Source organism: Leptomonas pyrrhocoris (assembly GCF_001293395.1).
Source record: "Leptomonas pyrrhocoris isolate H10 chromosome Unknown, whole genome shotgun sequence".
Taxonomy (NCBI): Eukaryota; Euglenozoa; class Kinetoplastea; order Trypanosomatida; family Trypanosomatidae; genus Leptomonas; species Leptomonas pyrrhocoris.
Window position 1 is genome coordinate 187,774 of NW_015438358.1, and position 18,812 is coordinate 206,585.

The following is an 18,812-nucleotide window of genomic DNA, read 5'->3' on the forward strand; positions in this document are numbered from 1 at the left end:
AATCTCCTTCTCTCACCGTATTCATACCTTTCTCTTGTTGTTCTTTGTGTATGTGTTTGTACGCGAACGTTACAATTCCGGTTGGTCTCGCAGTCGGCGCTGAAACTCATTTACTGGGAAGGCCATTATCGTGGGGTTTTACGCGCCACGTCCGCCGTCTTCACTGCAATACGCGAGGGAGGGGTGCGTCACCCGCGCAGGATAATCAAACACAGTTGTTCTTTTTTATTTTCATCTAGTGTTTTTTTCCAGATGGCGAGCCTTGTCACACAGCACAAAACGTACGTGCACCACGTTGCCCTCGACCCGTCTGGGTCTCTCCTCGCTTCGTGCTCCAGCGACAAGACGGTCGAAGTCTTTCACCGCCGCACCGTGGCGGGCGAGGAGGAGGTGTGGGAGCCGGGGTGCGCCATGCACGACCACTCCGGCCCGGTGCTGCGTCTCGCCTGGTGCCAGCACCGCGAGCACGGCCCGCTGCTCGCCACAGCCGGCGCCGATCGCTGGATCTACATTTACCGCATCATCATCTCCTCCCACGAAGGGCGCACGCTGCTGCACACAGTGCGGTGGTCGCCGGTGCGGGGCTACGAGAAGGACGTGATCACTGATGTGGCCTTTGTGCCACCGCAGCAGTACCACGTCCTGCTGCTCTCCACCGCCTCGCTGGATGGGTGCGTACGGCTCTACGAGGTCCACCAACCGCAGCAGTTTCCGTGTGTGTGTAAGATATCACCAGAGGCCGGCATGGCTGGGGAAGGGGAGAGGGAGGGAGCGTCACCGAGCCCAGCAGGCGGAAGCGGCGGTGGAGGAGCTGCCAGCACGGCGAGCACGAACGCCGGTGCAGGGTCAGCTAGACAGCGTGATGAGGCGTCGAAAGGCACCTCTAGCTCAGACGTCTCAATGATGCGCACGGGTGGTGTCACCTCGATTGGTTGGTTTCCCGGCTCTGTGGAGCGCACCATGACGCTCGCCGTCGGCAGCGTATCGGGTCGCTTCTTCCTCTACCGCTACATCAAAGACTCTAATTCTTTTATGCCAATCCACGTACCGCAAGTCGAGACGGGCGTGTTGCGGTGCCGTGCGCCGGTGTGCGATGTAAGCTGGGCTCCCTCTGTTGGACGCCGATTTCAGCTCCTCGCTATTTGCTCTCGACAGGAGGTGTTTATCCTGCGCCACAACTGTGTGTCGCCCGCGATCGATGAGCGACGCAGCTTCGAGCTTTTTCGTTTCCCCGTTGGCGCGGTGAGTGCCTCATGGAGCCGCTCCGCCACTCTGTTGTACCTCGCCACAGATGATCATCGCACACAGGTGATTGTGCTACAGATGTCCAACCCACTCGATCATCAGTCGTGGCGAGTTGTATCGTGCAACGCCTCGGATTGACAAACGAGAAAGAGAACGCACCGCAAAGCACGCTTAATATTTGTTGTTTTCGACAGCCGGGGTAGATGGGGACAACCTTTTAATTTCTTCTTGACTCAACTTGGCTGCTTCTCTCTTTCCGTTTCCCCACAATTAGCGGGAAAAAATGAAAGAAAAAGACTTCATGGAAGCGATGCAACGAACGTTGTTTATTACAATTGCGTTGGTGAACCTTCTTGATCACCTCATACACAGGTGGTTCACAACAACGATAAAAGAAGCTGCTTGAGGATTTGCTCATTCAGAGACACCGAAGAGCGCCTAGTAGTGCAGAGCTTCCTCCTCCTCCTCCTATCCGCTCTCTCCAACTTCACACCATTTCTTTCTCCGCTTTCTCCCCTTCACGTCTTCCTTAACGGCAACTGTGTTCCTCCGCTGAAGCACGTGACAGCGGCGGGCGGACGACAGAGGTATTTGCACACGCACACGTTGACGAGCCGCAGGGGTTTTTTTTCTTGGCTCGTCACGCCTTTGGATTTCAAGTTTTGGTCTGCTCACATCTCGCGTGACACCTTCTCGCGTGCGGTTGCGCTCTTGCACGCACCGTGTAAGGTCAGACCAGTAAAAATCTTGTTGGGGCGTCTCTTTCTCCTCTCTTTCTTACCATTTGTGGAATCGAACATCGATTAGTAAAAAGCAATATCAATAATAATATGCAGGGCAGAGGCATGGGTCGGGGCTCCCGCCCCTCCTATGGGGCAGATGGCGGCCTCTGCAGTCTGCACGGCAAGCGACGTGCGATGCACGACCTTATCCCGTGGAGTCAGCAGCCAGGCAAGTTTCGTTGTCTGCCGCACAAGGAGTGCCAGATGAACCGCGACCGGCGCCACTCTGTCGGTGGTCCCGGCGGTGACCGGGGCGAGCGCACGAGTCGTGGCCGCGGCGGCGGCGCTGGGGGCGTGGGCGTTCGTGGGCGGTTGCCGATGGCGCAGCGCGGGCGCGGTGCGATGATGCGGGACCGCGTGGGAGCTGGCCGAGGAGGCATGCGGATGCGTGGCCGCCGCGGTGACTTCCGCATGGGCGACCGTCGGGACCACGGCGGCGCCATTCGAGGCGAGTCAGCGATCTGCCGCCTGCACCAACGCCGTCGTCCGATGGGCAGCTTGAGGGAGGTCGGTGCAGGGGTCTACGAGTGTGTGGAGGGCAGCCGGTGCCGGCAGACGATGGACCGGCCGATGCGCGGCGGACTGGAGCGGCGCGGTCGCGTGCGGGACAACCGGGGGCCGTCAGCACTTTATAGAACTCCGAATGACCGAGACCGGCTTCGGCCGGTGCGGCGTGGCGATCGCGCGGGGCCGCCGCCGCAGGATCAGCGGTTTTACGACGCGAACGCGTCTGCCTGGACGCCGTCGGCGGGTGCGGGTGCTGGCGGCGGTGGCGGCGTGCGCCGTCGTTATGGCCGTGTCGAGCGCAAGGTGTGGTGCGCGCTGCACGGCAAGTCGCTCCCGATCAGTCTTTGCGAGTTTCTGCAAGACAGCTGCTATGTCTGTCGCGACCCGAGCACGTGTCTGTCTACGCCGTTAGAGGAGGACACGAATAGATTGGTGAGCGGCAAGTGCGTGGAGCTGCTGTGCAGTTTGCACCACACGCTGCGCCACGTGGGATTCTTAGAGCTGAACGAGAAGAAGGTGGCGTATCAGTGTATCGCGGGCCACGCCTGCCGGGGCGTGACGGTGCCACATCTAGGCCGAGATCCGGCGGCAGCGGCGGAGGTGAAGGCACCAAACGCCCCTGCCGGCGGTGACGTGGAAGACGACGACGGCATCTACATGGGCCCCCGCGTGGCGAACACGTTTCTGCCGCAGAATGGAAGGGAGGCCGTGTCTTCGTTCTTTATGTGAATCCCACTGTTTGCTGCTTCCTCTCCTCGGCGTCTCTCGGTGGGCGGGTGTGAGATGAGCAGAATAGCCAGGTAGGCGTGATGGTACCCTTCTTTGGTGCAGCAGTTGTGGGCTGGGATGGTTGGAAGGAGAGGCCGCCCGGGTGGGAACGACCTTCGTTACCGTCGTTCTTTCCACGATTGTTGACCTCTCCTTATCCTTTTGTTTGTTTGTGTGCTTGTTGTCTCACAGGCATCACGCGTTACGCGATTACAAAGAGAATGCGCAAGAAAGAACACAGCGGGACAGAACGTAGTTGGGGCTGGAAAGCCTCTCCCACTTCCAAAAGGGGCATTTTTTTGTAGGAGGAGTTTCTTGCTCACTTCGTGTAGCGCTGCACACCATACGCAATTGCAAAAACCTGCAAAACACAGAAAAGCACGAGTTTCCTGCTCCTTTTCTCGTTTGTGATGCCTTGTCCTACGACGAATGATAAATGACTTTGGTAGTTCTTTCTACTCGCTCTTGTTCTCTGCCCGCTCCTGTTACTTCCCCGCCCCCCTCTGCCTATTGACTTCTGCGTTGTATGCGTGTTGCTCTCTACGAAGTCGACTGTTGCAGTACAAAAAAGAAAAACGGCGTTATCCTACCGTATCTGCGCACTGCTTTCTCTCTCTCTGCACAGGAAATCATTTTCTCTACTATTACACGGTTATTGAAGCAGTAGACGGGAATCAGAAACACCCCCCAAAAAAAAACCGAGATTATTGCCGCAATCATTCTACATACACCACCCCGGCAAGCGTGTTACCCGTCAGCGCGATGATTGCCACGCCTGAGATGGCAGAGTACTGCCTCCGTGTGATAGCACGCCGCGTCACCGCACCCGACTCGCCGCCTGTGCCGCTGCCGGAGATACCGGAGGAGAAATCGGCGTGTTTTGTCACCCTGACGACGCTGCCGCACGACCGCCTGCGCGGCTGCATCGGCTCGCTGCGCCCGGGAGACTTGAAAAAGGACATGGGCCGCCTAGCCTTGTCGGCTGCCTTTGAGGACTCTCGCTTCCCCAAAGTCAAGGCGAGCGAACTGCCGTCGCTGCGGTGCTGCTTCAGTCTACTGCACACCTTTGAGCCGTGCACTGCGTGGAATGACTGGGAAATCGGCAAGCACGGCCTGGTTGCCGAGTACGACGGCTACAGCGCCACCTACTTACCCTCGGTGGCGGAGGAGCAGGGGTGGAACCACAAGGAGACGATGGTCAGTCTGCTCGACAAGGCGGGGCTTGAGAAGGAGGTGACGGACAAGGTGCTGAAGTCGGTGAAGGTCACGCGCTACCAGGTCAGCAAGGCGTACAAAAGCTACAAGGACATCGAGAATGTGTAGTGTTCGATCGCGCTAAAAGCACCTTCTCGGGACGTGGACGTTTCATGTTGGTGTCGTGGCATCTTCTTTTTCTTTTTTTTTTACCTCCCCCCCTTTTCTTTGCTTTCATTTGGGAATCAGAAGTTCGTTTACGTAATAACGACTGCGTTTGGGCAAGTGGCAGCCGCTCTTTCCGTCGCATGTCCTATCGCTGCTCGCCGACAGCAACATTTTTTGTTTCTTTCTCCCAGTTAGAGAAAAGAACGCGTGGATGTTACTCGATGCGTCTTTGGGGTTTATTAACCACACCTATTTCTTTTGTCTGTGCTGCTTTTTCTCTCCTTTTCATCGGGAGGGTTGGTTGGAGTTCTGTGTCGCGGCAGAAATCCCTGTGTTATATGATACGTCAATAATAGTAGAGGGTTCAAAAGAAATGCAAAAAAAGGCTTTCCAAAATAGAGGGCTGTGTAGGCACGTTCACTACCTTCCCCGATGGGATGTAAGAGGGGCGCTGTAAATTCGATGAGAGCCTTCAAGTCTATATTGATGAAGTTATTCACTTCTTCAACATATATGTATTGAAGATATCAAACGCCCATCCGAGCGCAAATGAGTCTGCTTCAGGAATGGACAGCATCTCCGTTCAAACCCCTATTGCAGCGTATTTTCTCTCTCTTTTTTCTATTCGCGCATTTCTCCTAGCATTTTGCATTATCAGCATCGTTCCCACCACCACCACCACCACCACCACAGCAACATCTCCCTCCGCATCGAGGCATTGCTTGCTCGCATGTCTGCTGCGCTACCCTCAAACATACATACTTGAATAATTCATTTTGTTTCACTTAGACCGACTGCATTTTGCTCTTACCTCTCTCTACCACACTTTTCTTCGATTTCTGCTAAGCGTTTGATGGGTGGATTTCTTTGCCCTTCCTACTCGCTTTCTCCGTCTTGCCTTCCTCGCTAGCGATGACGTGCGCGATCGGCATCGTGTGGTGCTGAGGGTAGACTACACCACGAACCGCTTGGTTCTGTGTATTTGTTACTTTTTGCGTTCTCTTTTTTCTTCTGCCTATCTGGGGGAAATGCTCGCAGACGTTTCGGACAACTTCGCACGGCCGCCGCCGGAGCGCCTGACGCGCAGTGGTGCGGCAACGTACACGAAGAAGAAAAGCCGCCACACCAAGCTTCGCCGCGTCGATGAGTCGGAGCAGGACGACTGGCTCGACCGCGCGCGGCAGGGCGTCCACTGCTCCCTCCTGTGCGGGGGGACCAAATGCCGACACGAGAGTTGGGAGGCGATGACGGAAGAGGCGCAGCGCGCGGCTGCCATTGAAGGGCTCAACTCCAACTGGGTCGGCGACGACGTGATCGCCAGCCAGCGCCCATCGACCTCCCTCTTCGTGAAGTACCCGATCATTGCCCAATTTAGTGCCAAACATGTCACCGGGGTGCTAAACCTCCAGGAAAAGGGTGAGCACAGCAATTGCGGACCAGAGGGCGTGTACGAGAGCAGCGGGTACAGCTACAACGGCGCTGAAGATCTGATGCCGCACGGGATCTCGTACTACGAGTTTCCCTGGCCGGACATGACGGCACCGGAGCAGGAGGTGGTGCTGCGCAGCGTGCAGGTGATGGACTTCCACATAAAGCAGAAGGGTAAGGTGCTCGTGCACTGCCATGCGGGCCTGGGCAGAACAGGACTGCTCATTGCGTGCTACTATGTGTACAGCAAGCACATCCCGTCATCCGAGGCGATCGCGCTGGTGCGCAAGGCGCGGCCGGGTGCGATTCAAACCACGCGACAGGGGCAGTTCATCGCGGGCTTTGAAAACCACCTCTGGCGTCTCTCGCAGGCCTTTCGCGTTGAAATCTCTGACGCGTTGATCGATCTTGACCTGTTCATCCAACGACAACGCCTGGTGCTACACGGCGAGCAGGCGGACCTCTACAAAAACGTCCCGCTGTTCCTCCACAACATCCTGTGCCGGCTGCTGAACCTCACCAAGGACAACCCCGAGGCGTCGCGGCTGGCCCTGCTGTCCCTTGGTCCCAGCGCTGCTCCCAGTGACGCCGTGCTCTCGTCGTGCCGCATCGCGATCAATCGCCGACGCTTCCGGGTGCAAAGCGTGCGGGACGTCTCCATTTTGAGCTTCCTCGTGTGCGACTGGTTTCGCAGCAGCTCGTCGCCTGCCTTGACGGTGGAGAGCTGCGACAAGATGGTAGAGTACAAGCGCGGACTCTTCGCGAAGCCGGAGGGGCTGTCGTTGGAGATTCGCAAGATCCTTTCTAAACCAACTCGTCACACCCTTGGCATGGTGACCTCCGCCGTTTACATCATCTCTCGACAGGTGGAGGGCACCAGTCTGACCACCTTTGCCTTCCGCTGCCTCGTCGACGCCCTCAATCACGCCTTCAACGCCATCAAGGTGCGCCACAGCCCTCTGGAGCGAGAGCTACTTCATGAATTCTTCCTCGAGTGGGGGGCGAGTGTGGGGGATATGTACTTCAACTACGACGCCGTGCCGGCGGCACACCGCACAATCAAGCGCATTGCGCTGGCTTCCTCCATCGTGCTGCAAGCCACCAAGGCGGGCGATGTGCGGCCATACAGTCCGAAGCGGACTCTGCTACGGCCGGTACTCTCCGCCACGGCGGAAGAGCCCCACAACCCGACTCTCCGGGTCACGACGGCTTCGCCGGTGCGACGGAAGAGCTCGGGATCCGCCGCCGCCTCGCCTGTCTCGCCCATTAGTACCACCGCGGCGTCGCCACTTTTGAACTATGCGGACTCCGCCAACAAGACGCGTCTGTGGCGGGAGCACCTGGTGGCTTATCGCCGCGACCTTGACGTGGGCGACCGCCGGCGACGAGGAGGGGGTGGGGAGGAGTCGCCGCTGTCCCCTGTTCGCAACAATGCGATGTGACTGACGTGTGTGTGTGTGCGTGCGCACGCGCCTGTGGGAGAGTGCGAGGAGGGCAGCGACGCGTTCAATGTCCGTACAGCTGCAATTATCGTGCATTCCCTCCTTTTCTTTCTGAATGCCCCTCGTGTGGTGGCAGAGGCGCTACCTTCTGTTGCCTTCCCACTGTTCTTCCTCCTAGACCTGTGTATGTGTATTTCTCACCTATTTTTTGTTGGCTCTCCACTCGCTTTTGATGTGCACTGCTCGAGTAAGTTCGCTGAATCATATCAGAGAAGATACTGTTTAGCTGCCGGGCCCTTATTATTATTATTGCTCTTGCTGTTGAACCGTTGGGCTTGAAGGGTCTCAACAGGGTGCTTTCCCCCCATGGTCATCGGCTTTCCTCAGCGGTGAGATCGCCCAGTCACGGCTTGCTACTATTCAACTTTCCGCAGCTGCTCTTCGGCAACTGAGACGCTCAGTGCGTGCGCAACAGCACAGACTTCTCCCTTTCTTTGCAATGTTCTCCTTTCTCAATAGTCCGTCATCCCTTGAATTCTTTTTGCCTTGTCTCTACCTCGATGCTATTGTCGCTTCTTCGCTCCCCAGCACCACAGAGTTGGTCGGACGGTCGCCGAGTTCCTGCGGAAGCCAAAGAAGGAAGAAAAGCTACCAGCAAAAAAAAACCCTGTGTTTTGTGAGCAGTGATTTGTTCGGAGCACTCTGAACGCGTTTCCCCGCCATACACGCACCCACTCACGAACATCGCAACGTGACAGTATTTCTCGATTGCCGCTTAAAAACAAACAAATTATGTGGCTGCGGTGCGGTCGGCTGCTTCGTGGGCGCAGTGAGCGTGGCTTGTACTTCCCCATCAACCACCGCATCGTGGATCAGCGGAGCACCCCGCAGGCAGGCACGGAGGAGGCGGACATCCAGTCGCGGTACCGGCGGCAGCTCCGCACCAACTTCACCACCGGCGCAACTCGTCAAACGCAGGCCCCGGCGTGGAGTCAACGGGTGCGGCCGACGCACTTCCTCTCCCTTCCGCTGCCGGCGCGGTGCACGTTGCGGGTGCGTGTAAAGGAGATGCACGACGCGATGATCTTTGCGGATCAGCACGTCGAGTCTCTGCTCATCCCGGTCGCGAGGCTGCATGTGACGTTGGGGGTGATGACGGTGGGCAACGGCGTGGATGCAGCGGCGGAGAGTCAAGAGGACGCAACGGAGGCAGCTGTGGCGAGCAGCGTCAAGTCGTCTGCGGATTTGCTGGCATCCATTCACGACTGCGTGGGCCAGGCGGCGCACGAGATCTGCAAGGAGCCGCTGCAGCTGCGTTTCCGCGGCCTTGGCACCTTCAGCCACGGACGGGTCCTCTTTGCGCGGTGCATCACAGAGGCGCACTTCTCCACTTTAGATCATCTGGTGCGACGAATTCGGAAAGATGTGGGCCTTGGTCTGGGCGTGGATATGAAGGGCAACCCGCACGACTCGTACGTGCCTCACGTCACGGTGGCGAAGATCCGACCGTCTCAACAGGCTGAGTTTGGCCATCAAATTCCGATGACGATGTGGGCGAGTCATCAGCACGACGAATTCGGCGATGTCACGTTCGACAAGGTTGACTTGTGCGCCATGAAAGGGCAGGGAAAGGATGGATACTATCCTGTAGTGTCCTCCGTTAGCGTTTGAGGGCAGGAAGGTTTTGGGGTTTCGGGGTGCTCAAGAGGCAGCGGACGCCTCTTTTTTGTTTGACAGCGTAGCGAAACGGCGCGCAGCATCAATAACCGCACATCGTGTTGACCTTCTTGCCTTTTTTTTGTTCTCTTGTTTCGCTTCCATTTGTTTTTGCGGTTGCTGTTTTTAATGTGTTCCTGTTGCAGAGGGGCAGAGTGTGTGTGTGTGTGTGTGTGCGTGCGCTAGGCTAGGCTTTCGAGAGTGAGTGGTAGGGCCGGCCGAGTCGTCACGTAAACATCCAACAGCGGCATACCGCAGCAATAGCGTAAGTGGAGAGCGTGCTTTGCAGGTGGACGGCAAGGGTCAAAAGGTGAGGTCGGTATGAAAGAGAAATGTGCAAAGGAAAGTGCCCGTAACGAGTACACCGCTGAGCAATGCAAGGTTGCGATCGCCAAGCGTTTGCTTCTGAAGCCACACGATTAAAATGAACCGTCTTTTTTCTTCGGATCCGGCGAGCTTCTTTACAGCCGCTTTTTGTTTTGTTTACTGTTTCGTCGAGTACGGTGATACAGCTGCTAGCTGGATCAACTCCTCTCCTTCCTTTCTTCGCCTCTCTTTCTTTTTGAACACGAACGAAGGAGAGCGTCGCGATTCTTCTCAGGCCACAGTGCTTCTCTTCTCCGTTGTTGTCCCAGCTCAGCCTTTAGCACCGGCATCCAATGCCCACCACCGTGCCAAAGGGCGTGCAGGCCAGCGGAAAGAAGTCGGACAAAGCAATGCCGTCTCATGCGGTTGATCAGAAACAAGGTGCTTCGACCGGTGTAGTGCAGTCCTTTGACCTATCGGCGCTGATAGAAGTACCAGAGGAGTATAAGCAGCAGCTTCGTCAGGCCTTCGACCTCTTTGACGACGCGGGCAAGGGCTTTATCCCCTCGCACGAGGCGGTGGTCGCGCTGTACGCGTTGGGCTACGACGTCAGCCGCGCAGAGCTGCAGCAACTCCTGCAAGAGATCGGCGCTCCCGGTGCGGACTTGATCGATTTTAACGAGTTTTATAGCGTGCTGACACTCAAGATGACAAAGAAGGAGAACAGAACGGACTCCGTGCGAGCCTTCAAGCAAATTGATGCGGAGGACAAGGGTTACGTTGATGTGGAAAACCTGCGTTCCATCGCGAACTCGCTGCACATGGAGCTGACGGACGATGAGTTGGCAGAGATGATTCAATTCGCGCGCTCCGTGGGTTTTCACACTGTTGCGCAGGGACATTCTGAGTTCGACGCGAAGGACACCCTCGCTGTGACGGAGGCTGACTACCTGCGCCTGATGAAGCGAGCCAATCTCTTTTGAGAAATTAGTTGACTCAGCAGACGAGGTGCGAGACGGAGTGATGCGAAGGGAAGGCAAGAGGGAGTTGCCTCCTCACTGAACGAGCAGACAGTCTGTGTCATGTTTGTCTGCAACGCCACCTGTGTCCCCGTCTCAAGCTGTTTGGCCGATGCAACGCAGGGGCTGAAGCACCAGAAAGGACGCCACGTGCGTGTGGAGCCGTCTTGTACGGGGAGAAGTGCGCGCGAATCGATACGATGTAAATTATGTGGTAAGGCGGAACGATGAAGGAGAAAATGGGGAAAGAGACGCGTGTAACGCACGCTGCACCTTCGCCGCCATCTGCTTGTTGGCGTACATGTATACGTAAATATTTGTTTAGAAAGAAGACTACAATGTCAACACGTTGTTGGCTTTGCTTCCGGCTCTTCTGTTTTTTTTTTTGTCTTTAACGGCTTCTTAATGAGAACACAATATCCTTCTCAACGCCAAGCCTGAAAGCAGAGCGTAGCACGCTGCGCTTGACCAAATGTGCCGTGCGACGCTTCTCTTTGCTGTCAAACGACGCTGTTTTCAACGGAGAAAAGTTTTTTTTCCTTCAAATCCTCCTCTTAACTGTTGTTCAAGGCCTTCTGCCCCTTTCCTTCTCCTTTGCTGTACCACTGACTTTGGAACCTGGTTGCATCTTCGGCGCTTTCTTCATACTCCTCGCACACACACACAGCGGAGAAAGCAAAAAGACGGGCAACGGCGGTGTCGAAAACGAAACATCCAAGACGTGAATTATCGCTTTTCTTTTGTTGTTTGAGATGTCTGCGTTTGGCGTGTCATCTTACTTTTTGTGGACACAGAAAGGACAGACGGTGCTGCCGCTCGTGCGAGGCAGCGGCTTCCTCATGAAATTTAAGCAGCTCAACACGTTCTACTCCTACCATGTCATCTCCGCCGCTCACGTAAGCTGCCCGGTGAGGTACAAGCCGATTTACGGTGACTCCATCGGTCTTAAAGCGATCGGGGAGCGCCATATTAGCACGCGCCTGCTCCTCCCGGATGTGACCACCCACAAAGTGAAGGAATCGTTCGATCTTGAGTTTAGCCAGAGGTACATGCCCAGCGTCGATGTCGCTTCGCTGAGGGTAAAAGATGAGAAGCAGCTGAAGGAGTGGATGACCGCGGACGATCAAGGCGTGAGGTCTGCGCTGCAAGCAGTAGAGCCAGATCTAGAACCCATTGAGGAGGGCACCGAGTTGGTCTTGTGCGGCGTGCACACCGAGGAGGAGCGCGCGAACCCGAACGACGACGGCTTGACGCTGCTCCCCGTGCGGCTCGCTGCAACCTGCAAGGCAGCGCTGCTGTCCCTGGATTATGGCACGGTGCTTTTAGCGTCCATTGACGGACCGGCAGAAACGTCTCCGGAGAGCAGCGGCTCTCCCTCCTCCTCCTCGCCCACCCGTAGCCAGAGTCCTGCGGTGCCACCGCTGCCGCTAAGCATGTGCGGCGGGCCTGTCCTTCGCAAGTCATCTGGGAGGTGTGTGGGGGTGTTGGTAGCCCGCGTCATGAAAAGCGCCCCCCCGCGCGATGTAAACGCCGGGGCTCTCTATCAAGATCCCTATTTGGACATCTCCGAGCACATTGCCTTGCACGAACATTGGCCGCTGGACGTCGCATTTGTGCCCATTGGCGAGTTCTACGACCCGCTGCGTCGCTGCGAGATGTAGCGTAGACAAGGCGATAACGCATATTTTCTTTTTGAAGGCAAACTTTCTGTTATATTGGTGGTTATTGTCGTTGGTGTTTTCTTCGTTACAGAGTGCGTTGCTTCGACACGCGAAGGGAAGAAAACTCGCGAGAGAAAACCACGCGCATCTTTCTGAGTTCTGAAGGCGGTGTGTGCCTTCGTCTGTGTGTGTTGCGCACCCGAAGTGAAGCAAACGAGGGAAAGTTCATTTTTTCTCTCTCCCCTCTCTCCCCTTTCAGGGAATATGTGCCCCACACCGTTTCTCTACCATGACTCCCTCCATCGCCCCTTCTGCCCTCGTCGCCTTTTTGTTTGCCATTTTCTATGGCGATCTTTTCTGTTCCGCCTTCTCTCTTGTCGGCAATAACCACCTTCTCTTGTGAAAGCAACTGTTGCACGTTTATTGGCTGCACCGCTTGTTTTTTCCACGACTACAACAAAGAAGAAAAAAAACTACACACGAGGCAGAAGGCTTTAATAATACAGTTAGATTCAATTGACGCTTGCTCTCTGGTATATATATTGCTTTGTTTTCCCGCTCGCTCGTTGAGTCATCATAAACAGGGACGAGTGGGGCATCCTCTCTACATCGTTGCGTACATCTGCTTTTCTCACTCTATTTTTTGCCGTTGTTGTTGCTGGGTGGAGGTTCCTGGGAACTCCCTCTGCTTCTTGTGTGTTTTGTCTCGTCGTTAGGTATTGAGCCGGCGACCGCACCAGCAAGCCGTGTGACGGGGTCTCCCTTTTTTTCCTTCGTCTTCTTCTGCACAGGCCGTTGGCGCTTCTCTTCTAACACCCTCCTCCTCCTCCAAAGAAGAACACCATCGTTTTGCCTTTCGTGTAGCTAAGGCGCCCAGCGGCCCATCCACACACATAGTAAACGTATTTCAAGCTAACAAACAAAAAAAAATGGTGAAGAAAACGCCAGGTGCGGAGAACATCCGCGTCGTGATCCGGTGTCGCGACATCCTGCCCTACGAGGCTGAGCGCGGCGACAAGGCCCTCGTGCGGCTGGACCTCGCCACGAACCAGGTCGTGGTGCAGCACCCGATCGGCGACCCCGATGTGTTTGCGTTCGACGCCGTCTACAACAACACCTTCACGCAACGCGATATTTTTCTGCAGGAGGTGCAGCCCCTGGCTGATGCGGTGCTGCAGGGCTACAACGCCACTGTGTTCGCCTACGGTCAGTCGGGTTCCGGTAAGACGCACACGATGACCGGTAAGCTGAGCCAGCGGGACACGTGGGGTATGATGCCGCAGGTGGTAGACTACATCTTTTCGGAGATCAAGAAGCTCAGCTCTACCACCAAGACCTTCAAGGTGAAGGTGTCCTACGTGGAACTGTACAACGGCAAATCGCGCGATCTGCTCACGACGAAGCAGGTGAACCTGGAAATTAAGCAGAACATGGCGAAGAACTTCTACGTGAAAGGGGCGGAGATGCCGGAGGTGACGGGCTTCGAGGAGGCCATCAAATGGTTCAACGCCGGCACGGAGCGCCGCCAGACCGCGTCGACGGACCTCAACGACACCAGCAGCCGCAGCCACTCCCTCTTCACCGTCCAGATTGAGCAGTTCGACTTCGAGAACGACCCCAGCTCACCCATTGTGATGACAAGCAAGATTAACGTGGTCGATCTCGCGGGCTCGGAGAAGCTGAGTAAGACCAACGCCACAGGTGAGACGGCGAAGGAGGGGTGCAACATCAACCTCTCGCTGTCGGCGCTGGCGACGGTGATCGACACAATTGTCAAGGGCGCGAAGCACATCCCCTACCGTGGGTCTCCACTGACGATGCTGCTGAAGGACTCGCTCGGCGGCAATGCCAAGACGGTGATGTTCGCCAACGTGGGGCCGTCTGACAAGAACCTGTCGGAGACGATTTCGACGCTGCGCTTTGCCCTGCGCGCGAAGCAGATCGAGAACAAACCGCTCAAGAACATGGACCCGAAGGACGCCCGCATTCAGGACCTGCTCGACCAGATCGAGGAGCTCCGGAAGCGGCTCGGCAACGTCGACCTGAACGTAGAGGACGACCTCCGGCAGAAGATTGAGGAGCTGGAGATTGAAAACTCTGACCTGCGCAGCGGTGGCGTGCGCAACAACGTCGAGCTGGAGGAGCAGTGCCGCACCCTGCAGGCACAGATTGAGGAGAAGGAGAAGGAGGTGGCGGAGCGGCAGCACGAGCTGCAGCGGGAGATGGAGCGGCGGGAGCTGGTGGAGTCGAACTTTTCGAACGAGTCCAGCCGCCTGCGCGACCTGCGCTTCTCGAACATCACCTTCCTCAAGCGTGTCTGCTCCGATGAGCAGCTGGACAAGATCAAGGCCGGCATGCCGCCCGAAAGCATCGCCAAGACGACGCCGGAGGACTGGGACGTGAAGGAGATCGGGCTGTACCTCCAAGGATTCGCAGAGCTCTACGAGCACTGGCGCAAGGTCACCTACACAAAGGACGACATGGAGAAGTACGCGCGTCGCGCCTTGGCGGACCTGCAGGAGCAGACGCAGCGGCAGCTGAACGAGGCCGCGCGGGCGAAGGAGGAGCTGCAGCGGCAGCGCGACGAGGAGGTGACGCGGCGCAACGCCGAGCAGGGCGCCACCTCGCAGCTGAAGGTGGACCTGAACGCCCTGCGCGAAGAAAACGTGAAGCTGCGTGAAAAGATCGAGCGCGACCAGGAGAAGATCAAGGCGAAGCTCGCCAAGACGAAGGAGGAGATCAAGACGTGGCAGGACCAGGTCGAGTCCTCCAAGGGGAAGATTACCGAGAAGGAACGGGAGGTCGATCGGCTGCGGCGCATGCTTGAGGAGTCGGGCGCCGCCGGAGCCGCGGGACTCGGCAGTAGTGTCCCCCATGTTTCCCTCAGCATGTCTGGCGCGCTGGGCGCCACCGGCGGGGACTGGGGATCCCCCGAGGAGCGCGCGGCCATCATGCAGCAGCTCAAGGACGCCAAACACGCCAAGACGATGTTGGAGAGTCGCATCAAGGAAACGAACGTCTCGCTGCGTCGCTTCGGCGTTTGCATCGCCGACACGCGTAGCCTCGAAGGCGCTGGGGCCACAGCCGCGAACGAGACGCAGGCCTTTGTGTTGGCGGCCGCGGACGAGGAGCCGATCGACGGCGACGTCGTGGCGCAGCTGCAGCAGCAGATCCGAACGAAACAGCGCCTGATGGAGATAATGCACCAACACCACATGAAGCTGGACGATATGATCCGCAAGTACGAGCTCCTCAAGACGGGCCGCGTGACGCCGAACACCGAGACAGGTGCCGGCGGTGGCGCCGCGGCGGTGGCGGAGGTCGGACTGAGCGGCGTCGTAGCCAACGCGAGCATCGACAAGGCAACGGCACTGCAGGTGAAGGAGCTGCTGCAGCGCAAGGAGGACGACCTGGAGGTGCTGCGCCAGGAGAAGGACCAGACGTGCGACAAGCTTGTGAAGAAGCTGAACAAGTCGGAGCGCAGGATGAAGGAGCTTGAGTCGACCCTGGAAGATGAGCGGGCCCAGTTTGCGGAGGAGAAGACTGAGATGGAGAAGGAGGTGAAGGAGTTGCAGGCGTACAACCAGCAGCTCGCCGTCGAGGTGGAGAACGCGCGCAGCCAGGTGGATTCGGTCAAGGCGGAGATGGACAGCGCCGTCCGTGCGAAGGACGGCGAGCTGGAGTACTACAAAGTGCAGCTCAATGAGGCGAACCAGCGCTTTGACGAGATCCGCAACACGGCGGCCGAGTTCGAGGAGCAGCGAAAGAGTTATCAGCGCCTACAGGAACAGGTTGCCCGCACCGAGGAGATTCTCAACGGCAAGAACGAGGAGCTAGAGAACAACCGGCAAATGGTGCAGTGGTCGAACCGGCAGCTGGAGAAGGAGAAGCAGAAGAACGAGGAGCTGGAGCAGACGGTGCGGGACAAGCAGCTAGAGCTGCGGCAGCAGGAGCACAACTTCCAGGCGGAGATGGCAGACCAGATGAACGCACTGGCCGCAAGCAACAACCGCCGTCTCGCCGAAAACGCTGCGCAGTGCGAGGAGCGCATCGGCGAAGAGCGTGTCGCGCAGAAATCCCTGCAGAAGAAGATCAAAGCAGCCAAGGCCACCGCCAGCAAGGCCGCGCAGCGCTACGATGAGATGATCCTGGAGAACGAAGCTCTTCGGTCGAAGTTAGAGGAGTTAAAGGTGGCGACCATGAAGATGTACTTGGAAAGACAGGAGGCGCAGCGAGAGCACGACACCTTCCGCGGTGGCAGCGGCATGCGTTCACGCGGGTTGTAAAACGAAAAAATGCTAAAAAACACGAAAAGAGACGGTAATGCGGCGAATGTTGTAAATTTTCTCTTCTTCTTTTTTTTCTTTGCGCCTCTCTACTTTTGTTGTTGTGGTCGGGCCTCTTTCTGCTACTTTTGCTGACGTTCTGCTTCATGTACAGACAGTACTGCCAAAGGGAAAAAAAGGCAGTGCTAATCGGTGAGGAGGAACTCGGAGGAGATGGCAAGAGCACGAAAGCACCAGATTGACTGGGCCATTGTTCTCTATTATCGTCTTCGCCTTCCCCTTCCATCTGTTCCATGCGGCGTATTTCATGTATTCATTCGACTTTCGTGTGCTTTTCGCGAGTAGTCGCTTTCTTTCTTTCTTCGTTTGAACCGTTTTTTTATTATTATCTTCTTGCTCTTCCGCTCGTTTCACCCCCCTCCCGCTTTCTTTGCTTTCACGTGCGTGTACTGACACGGTAGACTAAAAGCTGGCGGTCTGTTCTTTTGCTCTTTAAATTTTTTCTTCTTCAGGTTGTGGTGGCTCCGGCGCGGGTTTATATAGATTCGTTCCCTCATTGAAAGAAAAGAGCGGCTTTGTTTTGCACTTGCTGTGATTTACGTGTTGGATCTGCAACTTACTCTTATTACAACGTTTTTCTTTGCCGAAAAATCTCACGTGTGTCGGACTCTATCATATTATTCTTGTTCTTCGTTCTTCTTTCTTTGCTTCGCCTTCCCGTCTACAAGGGAGGTAACAACGACGAAGCAACTGCATAACGGTGCAAGAGATGCAATTCTAGAAAGAAGAAAGAAAGGTATGCGACATCAACGCTTTGCTTTAGTGTACAGCAGCTTTCCGCGCATCGCGAGATTTGGTTGCTGGCTCCCCCCTCCCCCCTCCCCTCCCGATACGCACGTTTGTTGCGTGTGTAGCTCTACCGCGTGTGCGCACATGGGCGACATGCACGCGGCTTCCGGCCGTCAGCGGCACCCCTCAGAACGCTCGCCTCCCTTTCCACACACCTGTTCAATCCCCTTCGTTTCTCTTTCTCTCTCTCGCCTGCGCGCGCATCGACTTGACTGGGCATCGTCACCGCACCCTGCATAAACAGAAGCTGCAAGAAAGAAAGGAGAACCACCGCCACAAAAGAAAAAAAAAATGCCGCGCGACACCGCGGAGAAGAAAGGCTTCAAAGCCGCCATGGGCACGTCGGCGCTGAAGGCGCAGCAGGAGTCTGTGAAGCGAAGCAAGCGCAGCAAGTTCACGCCGGCTTCGCAGCACTCCAAGGGCAACCCAATCCATCGTGAGCTGAAGTACCACGAACGGAAGTTGCTCAAAAAGCACGACTTTATGCAGTACCCGCAAGACAACTGGCACGAGCCGTTCTGCATCGCCAAGTACCACCTCGAGGACCGCGAGGACTACCGCCGCTACATGCGTCTCGTCGGCTTAATTCGCCAGCTGCAGACACAACTTCGCTACCTGCCGGCGGACAGCAAGATTCGCATTCAAATTACGCAGCAGCTGATGGAGAAGATGTACAACATGGGACTTATTCAGGAGAAGCTGGGCCTTTCGGAGGTGGACAAGGTGGGTGTGGAAGCGTTCTGCAAGCGCCGCCTGCCCACCATTCTCCGTGACTTGAAGATGGCCGGCAACTGCAAGTTAGGGGCGGACATCGTCCATCACGGGCACGTCCGCGTTGGCACCACGCAGATCCGCGATCCCGCTTTCTTGGTGCCGCGGGGGCTGGTGGATTTCGTTACGTGGATGCCTGGTAGCAAGATTCGCCAGCATGTTGACACGTTCAACGCGAAGCGCGATGATTATGATTATTAGACAGACATTTTTTTTTTTCAGGCAATTCCCCTCTCCTCCCCTCAAAATAGCCTGTGTCCCGCTCTTGTGTTGTTCATGTCGTCTTGCTGTCACCGTTATCTCTGCTAATCTTGTGTTTCTCTTCGCATGCGCATGGCGTACTCTGCTAATGGAGGAGACGCCGCTGTCGTGCCACGAGTCGGAGTTGGTCATCGATTAAATAAATAAATGACGAAAGAGGGGAGGAGAGTGTGTGCGCACGATGCCCACCTGTAATTTAAGGCTCTTTCTCCACTTTTCCTTTTGCTTTATTGCGAATACGCTTAACAAACCAAAAAAAAGAGAAACTGAACTCGATAAAATGACGGACGTGCCATCGAACTGGTCGATGTCTTTTTTTTTCTTATTAAATGGTGGATGGCGAAAACAAAGGACGACAGCTCAAGTTATTGCTCTTCATTTTCGACTCGGATGCGATGCGCACATCTTC

The 18,812-nt window shown here is 56.3% G+C and overlaps 9 protein-coding genes across 10 annotated transcripts; all 9 read left to right on the forward strand.

The window, feature by feature from the left end:
* Positions 1–91: 91 nt before the first annotated feature.
* Positions 92–1,383, forward strand: ABB37_01098 (hypothetical protein; the record flags this gene model as incomplete). Its single annotated transcript, XM_015797482.1, has 1 exon — positions 92–1,383. The coding sequence occupies exon 1, from the start codon at positions 253–255 to the stop codon at positions 1,381–1,383; it is 1,131 nt and encodes a 376-aa protein (XP_015663002.1). The 5' UTR covers positions 92–252.
* A 692-nt stretch (positions 1,384–2,075) lies between these two features.
* Positions 2,076–3,263, forward strand: ABB37_01099 (hypothetical protein; the record flags this gene model as incomplete). The annotated part of the gene is made up of 1 exon (XM_015797483.1): positions 2,076–3,263. One exon carries the CDS (start codon positions 2,076–2,078, stop codon positions 3,261–3,263), a length of 1,188 nt encoding a protein of 395 aa, XP_015663003.1.
* A 585-nt stretch (positions 3,264–3,848) lies between these two features.
* Positions 3,849–4,625, forward strand: ABB37_01100 (hypothetical protein; the record flags this gene model as incomplete). The annotated part of the gene is made up of 1 exon (XM_015797484.1): positions 3,849–4,625. Exon 1 carries the CDS (start codon positions 4,065–4,067, stop codon positions 4,623–4,625), a length of 561 nt encoding a protein of 186 aa, XP_015663004.1. The 5' UTR covers positions 3,849–4,064.
* Positions 4,626–5,320: 695 nt separating this feature from the next.
* On the forward strand, positions 5,321–7,534 carry ABB37_01101 (putative Phosphatase; the record flags this gene model as incomplete). 2 transcript variants are annotated; one of them, XM_015797485.1, is made up of 1 exon in its annotated part: positions 5,321–7,534. In XM_015797485.1, the coding sequence occupies exon 1, from the start codon at positions 5,693–5,695 to the stop codon at positions 7,532–7,534; it is 1,842 nt and encodes a 613-aa protein (XP_015663005.1). In that variant the 5' UTR covers positions 5,321–5,692. The 2 variants fall into 2 exon arrangements, with proteins under 2 accessions (XP_015663005.1, XP_015663006.1); XM_015797486.1 differs by having other exon boundaries at positions 5,452–7,534.
* Positions 7,535–8,120: 586 nt separating this feature from the next.
* On the forward strand, positions 8,121–9,205 carry ABB37_01102 (hypothetical protein; the record flags this gene model as incomplete). The annotated part of the gene is made up of 1 exon (XM_015797487.1): positions 8,121–9,205. Exon 1 carries the CDS (start codon positions 8,327–8,329, stop codon positions 9,203–9,205), a length of 879 nt encoding a protein of 292 aa, XP_015663007.1. The 5' UTR covers positions 8,121–8,326.
* A 621-nt stretch (positions 9,206–9,826) lies between these two features.
* Positions 9,827–10,539, forward strand: ABB37_01103 (putative centrin; the record flags this gene model as incomplete). Its single annotated transcript, XM_015797488.1, has 1 exon — positions 9,827–10,539. The coding sequence occupies exon 1, from the start codon at positions 9,910–9,912 to the stop codon at positions 10,537–10,539; it is 630 nt and encodes a 209-aa protein (XP_015663008.1). The 5' UTR covers positions 9,827–9,909.
* A 701-nt stretch (positions 10,540–11,240) lies between these two features.
* ABB37_01104 (putative mitochondrial hypothetical protein) lies at positions 11,241–12,236 on the forward strand (the record flags this gene model as incomplete). Its single annotated transcript, XM_015797489.1, has 1 exon — positions 11,241–12,236. The coding sequence occupies exon 1, from the start codon at positions 11,328–11,330 to the stop codon at positions 12,234–12,236; it is 909 nt and encodes a 302-aa protein (XP_015663009.1). The 5' UTR covers positions 11,241–11,327.
* A 929-nt stretch (positions 12,237–13,165) lies between these two features.
* On the forward strand, positions 13,166–16,522 carry ABB37_01105 (putative OSM3-like kinesin; the record flags this gene model as incomplete). Its single annotated transcript, XM_015797490.1, has 1 exon — positions 13,166–16,522. The coding sequence occupies one exon, from the start codon at positions 13,166–13,168 to the stop codon at positions 16,520–16,522; it is 3,357 nt and encodes a 1,118-aa protein (XP_015663010.1).
* A 1,140-nt stretch (positions 16,523–17,662) lies between these two features.
* Positions 17,663–18,343, forward strand: ABB37_01106 (hypothetical protein; the record flags this gene model as incomplete). The annotated part of the gene is made up of 1 exon (XM_015797491.1): positions 17,663–18,343. One exon carries the CDS (start codon positions 17,663–17,665, stop codon positions 18,341–18,343), a length of 681 nt encoding a protein of 226 aa, XP_015663011.1.
* Positions 18,344–18,812: the final 469 nt, after the last annotated feature.